Source organism: Corylus avellana, chromosome 10, assembly GCF_965113065.1.
Source record: "Corylus avellana chromosome 10, dhCorAvel1.hap1.2, whole genome shotgun sequence".
Taxonomy (NCBI): Eukaryota; Viridiplantae; Streptophyta; class Magnoliopsida; order Fagales; family Betulaceae; genus Corylus; species Corylus avellana.
Window position 1 is genome coordinate 719,350 of NC_142499.1, and position 9,025 is coordinate 728,374.

At 35.7% G+C, this 9,025-nt stretch overlaps 1 protein-coding gene across 1 annotated transcript; it reads left to right on the top strand.

Annotated features, from left to right (window-relative positions):
* Positions 1-4,792: 4,792 nt before the first annotated feature.
* On the top strand, positions 4,793-9,025 carry LOC148583218 (uncharacterized). The gene is made up of 2 exons (XM_088511173.1): positions 4,793-7,804; positions 8,602-9,025. The coding sequence occupies exons 1-2, from the start codon at positions 4,870-4,872 to the stop codon at positions 8,961-8,963; spliced, it is 3,297 nt and encodes a 1,098-aa protein (XP_088367299.1). The 5' UTR covers positions 4,793-4,869; the 3' UTR covers positions 8,964-9,025.

Sequence of the window (9,025 nt, forward strand, 5' to 3'; positions counted from 1 at the left end):
CCCTTTCCTTATTCAATTAAAAAAAAAAAAAAAGTGGTATGCTTTATCTTTGTATGACTTTTCATGTTTAAATAAATGGCTTCGTGGAACATGATAGTGAAAAGCACAAAGTTGCTTATGGAATAAAGCTAATCTATTTGCCAGTTTAATTAGTACTTTTCTCCCGCTCACCAATTTAAAAACTTGAAGTTGCTGGCCATATAAAAGCTCCAAGTTTACCCTTTTAGCACGCAAACACTATATAAAAGTTCCATTGTTTGTAAAATAAAGAGGTAAGAAGAAAAGCTATCATATGAAAAAACGCAGCTATTTATATGAACAGAATAAAAAATTGGCTTAGATGAAAGTTTAGACTTGGAAAAGTTCATGTAATCTATTCAAATTATCATCCAATTGAAAATGTTTTCCTCAAAGTTTTAATTGGGACAATGTCCTCCCAAACTACCAATAAATTGTCCAAAAATATCTTTCCACTCTTTCTATTTTTCTAATATTTTCTCTTGGGTGAGTGATTATGGCCCAAAAATATCGTCTTTTGCTCGACTTAGACTCCTAAACCGATCAAACTTCTTATACCTAAAGCCGCAAGAGAGAGAGATCGTACCGCTATGATGTTAGAGTCCTGGGGCTCATTGAGGAACTTGCTGATCTTGCTATTGCCGTCATTGATGGTCAAGGCCTTGATGACCTTGAGCTTTGAGGTGGCTTTCTCCTCTGAATTCGAAGAAGACGCACTCGGCTCCTCCGCAGGATCGTCCTCTTCATCTCCCCACCGCTTCGGTGGTGCGTTCTCCGGAGGCGCTTGGGTAGTATCTCCGGCGGCGTCTACCATTTGAGCTAGCTAGAGAGATTGCAGACGAAGGATCAAGAGGAACTAGTGAGTGATTGCACTAGCGACTGTAAAACAAATAAAGCCGCTATATGTAATTTACATAGCGTGTGATTTAATTCGGGTTTAACCTTCTCATATTTTTTTTTGGGTAACTCGGTTTTAACTGTTTTACCTACTCTACTAAGGGTGCGTTTGAGATTGCGATTTCGCAAGAATAATTTGTGTTTTTAAAAGATATTGCAAAACGTAAGACGTTTAGCATTGCGATTTAAAAAGCACTTAATTTAAAATAGGAAAAAAATATGCGATTTTTGTAAGCAAGCTATAGGGTGCTTAGTTAAAAAGGCGTGAATTTAAACCAAAATCACGATTTCGCATAACAAATATTTGATAAAAAAATATTTTTTAATATGTTTCACCAAACGCTTTTGCGATTTTAAAAAGTAGCGATTTAAAAAATGCAATTTTTAAAATCGCACTTATTAAAGCCGCAATCCCAAACGGACCCTAAGAAAAGAGTGGGCTTGGCCGCTTGGGAAATCACGCGACGCGTTTCACACTAACGTAACGGTCCCAAATTTTAGAAATTCATTATGTTTGTGTATGTGGGCTTTGTTAGGCCCAAGCAAGCAAGGTATGAAATTTTCGGGGCCGGCCCAGATGTCTACTTTTATTAATTTATCATAATTTATGCTAAGTATGTTGTTTATTAATTTATCATGTGATTGCAGGCTAGTGAAATTTTAATACCCTCCCATCTAATTACATATCGACGTGTATTAGTAAGTTGTAGGTTAATTATAGGTCTAGCATTATTTATTTATCATTCTGTATATGGATCCAATAAGAATCTTTAGCTAAATGAGAATCTTTCATTTGGAGAGAGATTGTCAAAATTATATTGACAAAGCGAGATATCATTGGCTTGGCATATGAGGTGTTGAAGCACTTCGTGAGTATTTTATTAGAATGCAAGAAATAAATGATAGTTTTTACTATGTGATGAACGTGGATGATGATTGTAGGTTGAAAAATGTGTGTTTGGGTTGATGCACAAAGTAAGGCAGTGTATGAATATTTAAGTGATGTCATTACATTTGACATGACATATTTGAGTAATAGATTTCAAATGCCATTTGCTCATTTGGTAAGAGTGAATCCTAATGGGTAATTAATACTTTTTGGGTTTTGATTACAATCAAGTGAGGCTATAGAAACATTTGTCTAGTTGTTTTCAACATGGTTAAAATGCATGAGTAGCCGAGCTCCAAGTGCAATTATAACATATCAATATAAGGCTATAAAAGCTACAATTGCAAGAGTGCTTCCGATAACCCGATATAGATCTTGTCTATAACATATTACGAGAAAACTCATTGAAATGTTTTGGTCATGCTCAAGACAATGGCATTAAGAGTGTCATACACACAAGTTTATACGATTTTCAAACATGTGATGAATTTGAGGAAAGTTGGCAAAGTTTACTTGAAACTTACAATCTTTAGGATAATGCATAGATGTGTGGGTTATATAGTGAGGGGACTCATTATATACCAGCATATGTGAAAAATATATTTTGGGCCGAAATGACTACTACACAACGAAGTACAAATATGAATAGAATTTGTTGACCAATTTGATAATGCTCTGAGCCCCTGAGGAAAAAGGCTGAGCATGAGAGTGCTACTAATTTTAGTTCTTTTAATAATACGATTCCACGTATAACCCATTATTCAATTGAGAAGAAATTTCAAGATGTTTACAATAATGCAAAGTTCAAAGAAGTTCAAAAGAGATTAGGAAACAAATGTATTGTAATTGCTATTTTCTAAAAATTGAAGGTGCAATTTCTATCTATAAGGCAGCCCATGAAGTAACAGTTAATGATTACTTCATAAAATAAGTAAGTAATTTTTGTGTTTACTTCAATGAAAGAATGTGAAATGAAAAGCACTCGTGGCTTATTTGAATTTAGAGGAATCTTGAGCATGCCATTACTGTATTGACCATATATAAGAAAAGTTAAATGATCAGTTCCACCAAAATATGTTCTGACTTGAAGCGAAAATATACTTTTATTAAGAGTAATTATGGTGGTTTGAATGACAACCCTAATGCACAAAGATATAACAATCTCTTATTATGAATTAAACATCGATCGCATCAACAAGCGTGGACCATTACATAAATGTGATGGGATCCGGATCTCTGGGAATTCTTAGGGGAATTTCAATTTTTGAAATTTCAGATGCAAGCCATTCATTTTCATCCAAGAGCCATTATCCTGCCATGTGTCCCACTACTAATAAAATAATATTTAAATTTTTTAAAAAAATATAAAAGAAATTAGTAAAATAATAAAATAATATGGTATGGCCAGCCACCCCATTTTTTGCCATGGAGGTGGCCGAACAGCCACCCCCACGGCCCTTGAGGGTGGATCGAAACCCAAATTTTTTTTATTTTGGGTTTGACCCTTGGGGGTGGCCGATCCACCCCCAAGGGCCATGAGGTGGCCGGCCACCCCATATTATTTTTTATTTTATTTTATTAATTTCTTTTATATATATTTTTTTTAAATTTAAAATATTATTTTATTAGTAGTGGGACACATGGCAGGACAATGACTCTTAAATGAAAATAGATGGCTTGAATCTAAATATCAGAAACTGAAATTTTCCTAAGAATTCTAAGGAATTTGGATCCAATGTGACAACCATGCATGTAGATATGTTAAAAGAGAAAGACATTGACTCAAGGTGTGAACTTTGTGCATGCATAGTTGTTATTTAAGTCCCAGTAAATATATATGTCAGATTCAACAACCAAGTGTTTGGCTGTGCGTGGATTTTCAAATTAATCTCAATATTGATTTACATGGTTGTCTTGTCTGAATTCGTATACTATATATACTTATTGCAGAGGCCCACCTAATTTAAACAAACTTTAAATCATATCCATTGTATCTCGTCGTTGCATTCGAAACCAACAGGATATATGCTGTTACGTCTATTTCTGTCTGCACTCCGTGGCCCCGTTTGCCAACAGCCTGGGGCTGGCACTGTAGCTGGAACAGTATCGTTCCAGCTACAGTGCCATCTGACAGGTGCAGCTCAAACGGTACTGTTCCGGCACTACCACCCCATTTTGGGCAAGGGGTGGCTGGAACCACCCTATCTTTCTCCTCCTTTTTTCTTTTTTTTTTTTTTTCTTTTTTTTTTTTTAATATTTTGCTTTAAAAAAAAAAATTAATATTAAAAGTATATTTTTGCTGCACCTGTCAGATGTCACTGTAGCTGGAACAGTACCGTTCCAGCTACAGTGCCAATCCCGGGCTGTTGGCAAACGGGGCCCGTAGGTTTTTGTCTCTCTCACAGTTAATGTTTCTGACTCTCTCACAAGCTTTTGAGAATTATATTTATATTTATATTTATGTCTCGAAAAATAGAGAAATTTTCTCAACTACTTGAAATCAGCCTCCTTAAAGAGCCAACTAAAACATGCCCGATTAATAATTATATATTATCTCATTTCCATAAAATTGAATTAAGAATGAAATTTCGTGGTTCAAAATTGATTAACAATTATGTTTTGAGCTACCATTTCATTTTCTCTCTCGATAGTTGGCCCAAAATCTTTTATTATGCCAATTAATTGCTACCTACCTTAGTACCTTACATACACGTACACCTTTACATCCAGCAAACGTGTGGTTTGTGTTAAAACCAGCACGTACCAAGTTGTTGTTCATCATCAATTCATCAAACTCTCTCAGTATTTAGTTTCTCATAAAAAAGGTGGGTGGGTGGGTCACTGGATATATGGTGGTTGGGGAAGCACCAAGTGCAAAGCTAATTCCATCAATACAACATTTTCTTGGACCAGGCTTTAGGTTCAATTCCACTATAAAAGCCGCTCAACACCCATTACTGATTACTATCCCCACGCCTTCTTTTTATTTATAAACTCCAGCCCTTCTCTATCTATTTCTCTCTCTCTCTCTCTCTCTCTCTCTCTCTGTTGCAAATACAGTAGTCATGAAGCTAATAATAGAAAGGCCCTCCAAAATTCTTCTGCTCTTGAGTTTTCTGTTAGTGCAGTACTCATGCATGCTTCAGTTTGCCCAATCTTCCACCACCAGCTTTACCGATCAAGCAGCTCTCATTGCCTTCAAATCTAAACTCACTTCCGGTCCAAACCAAACTGTCTTGGCTGCTAATTGGTCCACAGCTACAAACTTCTGCAATTGGAATGGCATCTCATGCAGCAGACGCAGGCAAAGAGTCACGGCTTTGAACCTTCCCGACATGGGACTCAATGGCACCATTTCTCCACATATTGGTAACCTCTCTTTCCTAGTCTCACTTGATCTTTCTAACAACAACTTCTTTGGTTCTCTCCCCCATGAGATCAGTCGCCTACATCGCTTGAGAATACTCCAACTCTCATTCAACCAATTGGAAGGTAGTATCCCTCCAACTTTGCATAATTGCCAGAATCTTCAAGAAATACATCTAAAGAGTAACCATCTTGGGGGTGTAATTCCGTCAACCCTCGCCAACATGTCATCATTAGAGGTCTTGAATTTGAGATATAACAGTTTCACTGGTCCATTTCCTATTCTCATCTTTAACGTATCCTCTCTAGCCATAATTGCTCTTACAAAAAATAACATTTCGGGAACTCTTCCAATGGATCTATGTAGCCATTGTCCTAATCTTCAAGGGCTTTATTTTTCGAGCAACAAATTAAGTGGTAGGCTCCCTTCACAAATGAATTATTGTCGAGAGCTTAGACTCTTAGACCTGTCATATAATAAATTGCATGGGAGTATTCCAGAAGGTTTTGGGAGTTTAGAGAAGCTTGAATTTCTAGTTCTTGGAGGTAACAGCTTAACCGGTAATATACCTCCTACCATAACTAACTTATCGAAGTTATCTACGTTTACCATTGAGAGTAACAACATTGAAGGAAGCATTCCGAGTGGTTTCTGGCGTCTTCCAAATCTGTCGATATTGATTTTTGAATACAATTATCTCAGAGGGACAATCCCCCAAAGCCTTTTCAACATTTCCTCTCTACAAGTAATCTCCGTGCTAAATAATTCCCTATCCGGCAATCTTCCATCAGATTCTGAATTTTTTTGCCCCAAGCTAGAACATTTATATTTTGGTGACAACAAATTTAGTGGTCCCATCCCATCATATCTTTCAAATTGTTCCAAGCTCGCCACAATAGGGTTTACTTCAAACATACTCTCTGGAACAATACCAAAAAGTCTTGGACACTTAAAATACCTCCGAACACTTTATCTGGATGAGAATCACCTAACAGGAGAGCCTGAAGATCAAGAGTTCTCTTTCCTTTCTTCTTTATCTAATTGTAGAGTATTTGAATCCCTATCCATATCTAGAAATCCCTTGGATATCACTCTTCCGAAGTCTATTGGAAACTTTTCAACCGCCCTTCACTCCATTAAACTATTCGAAAGCAAAATAAAGGGTCATATTCCTATGAGTATAGGTTCCTTAAAAGGCTTGAACATGCTTGATCTAGGCATTAACAATTTGACTGGAAATATACCATCCACAATTGGGGGATTGGAGAGGTTGCAAAGACTGTTTCTTGATGATAATAAGATTGAAGGATTCATTCCAGAAGATATTTGTCAGCTAAAGAACTTAGGCGAGTTCGATCTCGATAATAACAAGATCTCTGGATCCATCCCAAATTGCATTTCTAACCTCAATCTTCTGCAAAAGCTAAACCTTGGTTCTAATAGACTAGAATCATCAGTACCATTAAATGTATGGAGCCTTGAAAATCTATTGTTTTTGGACCTATCATCCAATTTCCTTGATGGATATTTGTCTCCAAACATGAAAAAATTGGATGCTATTGAACACATTGATTTATCTCGGAACCAAATTGCTGGAAGTATTCCAAGCATTATTGGAGCTTTTGAAAGCCTAGGCTATCTTGATTTGTCAAGGAACTCATTTCAAGGAGAAATTCCACAATCTTTTGGAGACTTAAAAGGATTAGATTTGTTAAACCTCTCGCATAATAATCTCTCTGGTGTGATTCCTAAGTCTCTCGAGGAACTTTCACACTTGAAGTACTTGAATGTGTCTTTCAACAAGCTATCCGGAGAGATACCATCTAGTGGGCCTTTTGCAAACTTCACAACTGTATCATTTTTTGGAAACATAGAGCTTTGTGGGAATCCAATTTTCGGAGTCCCACCATGTCCAAGCCCAAGCTTCAAAGGATCAAAGGTGAAACAAAGTCTGCTCAAATATTTTCTTCCTGCCATTGCTTTGGTTATAATCTGTCTAGCATTGATTTGTATGTTGAGAAGACATCGAGAAAGTAAAATACAGCTTCCAAGTTTATTTAGTACATTGCCTTTATCGAAGCATAGAATGATATCATATCAAGAGCTTTGCCAAGGGACAGACAACTTTTGTGAGAGCAACTTGCTTGGAGTTGGTGGTTTTGGTTCCGTGTACAAAGGGATGCTATTTGACGGGACAATTGTTGCCGTTAAAGTTCTAAACTTACAATTGTTGGGTGCTTTCAAAAGTTTCGATGCAGAATGCAAGGCCTTAAGGGCAATCCGACATAGGAATCTTGTTAAGGTCATAAGTACATGCTCCAACCCTGAGTTCAGAGCTTTAGTACTGAAATACATGTCGAACGGTAGTCTTGAAAGGTGGTTATACTCCTATAACTATTGCTTGAATCTTCTTCAAAGAGTAAACATTATGGTTGATGTTGCATCAGCGTTGGAGTATCTCCACCACGGTCAATCAGAATCTATTGCGCACTGTGATTTGAAGCCTACCAATATCCTTTTAGATGAGGACATGGTTGCACATGTGGGTGATTTTGGCATTGCAAAGATTTTAGTCGAAAACAAGGATGCTACACAAACCAAAACTCTTGGTACACTTGGCTACATCGCACCAGGTATTTGAATTCACCTCTACTTATTTTATTGCTAAGGGGATAACTAATAGTGGATAATATCAAGATCAGCAATAGTTTACTAGTTTCAAGAATACCAATGTATATATCAATTTTCCATAACCTAATTTTATATTGGCCTTAGATTCATATGAATATACATTAATGATAAAAATTACACAAACTATGATTGCTTAGTCAGCAGATAATTACCTATTTATTTCTCATATTGATTGATTACTAATTATTGTAAAATATGCTAAAAGAAATGTTTATATCAAAGACAATTATATTATATGTACTTATGTAACTAGGATTATGGTTTGCTTTGTCGTATGCCCAATCTGTTATCAATTTTATGGCCACTGAGAATATAAAATGTATCGAAACAATTGCTCTAAAATTGATAAGAAAAGCTATCCACGTATGATGATCAATTTATGTTTAACTTTGACCACGTAAAGTTTTTTTATTTTTTATTTATGTAAATAACTACTAAAAAAAAAGAACATTGGCCTCCTAGTGTGTTATACCAAACAACATTGGTCGACACATAAAGTATGTAGACTTATTCAAAGTTGTTCATAGCATAATTATAATTATTCAATAAAGAGTTTGTTATACAATATATATACCATTAGATGGTTTGATGTATGGGTATAATAAATACATATTTAGATATAATTTGCATATATATATATATATATATATATAGCTTTTTTCTTTTCTTTTTTTAATTTTTTTTTCCTTTTTTGAATTACTAACTTAAAGGCCTTATGTACAATTGCGAGTTTGGATAGAGTATGGTTCAGAAGGAAGAGTCTCAATCAAAGGCGACGTTTATAGTTATGGTATAACATTGTTGGAGATGATCACAAGGAAGAAACCTACAGACGACATGTTTGTAGGAGAGTTGACTATGAGGCAATGGATAAATGCATCACTTCTTGACAGAATGATGGAAGTTGTGGATGACGATTTATTGAGAGCAGAAAATGGAAGAGATGTAACTACCATGCAAAGTGTTCTTTCATCCATCCTGGAATTAGGCTTAAAATGTTCTGAAGAGTTACCAAATAAAAGAATTGATATTAAAGATGCACTTGCGAAGCTTCAAAAGGTCAAATTGATACTTTTTGAAAACAAAAACAAAGGTGCCTAATATTTTCGATTTAGGTTTTATATAGTTTGTCATTTTGATTTCTTAAAGCACTTACAAGGGCT

Excerpts from the sequence above, each read along its gene's own strand:
- LOC148583218 (XM_088511173.1), top strand. The coding sequence starts at position 4,870 with ATGAAGCTAATAATAGAAAGGCCCTCCAAAATTCTTCTGCTCTTGAGT. Across the intron at positions 7,805-8,601 it reads ACTTGGCTACATCGCACCAG|AGTATGGTTCAGAAGGAAGA; the intron begins GTATTTGAATTC and ends GAGTTTGGATAG.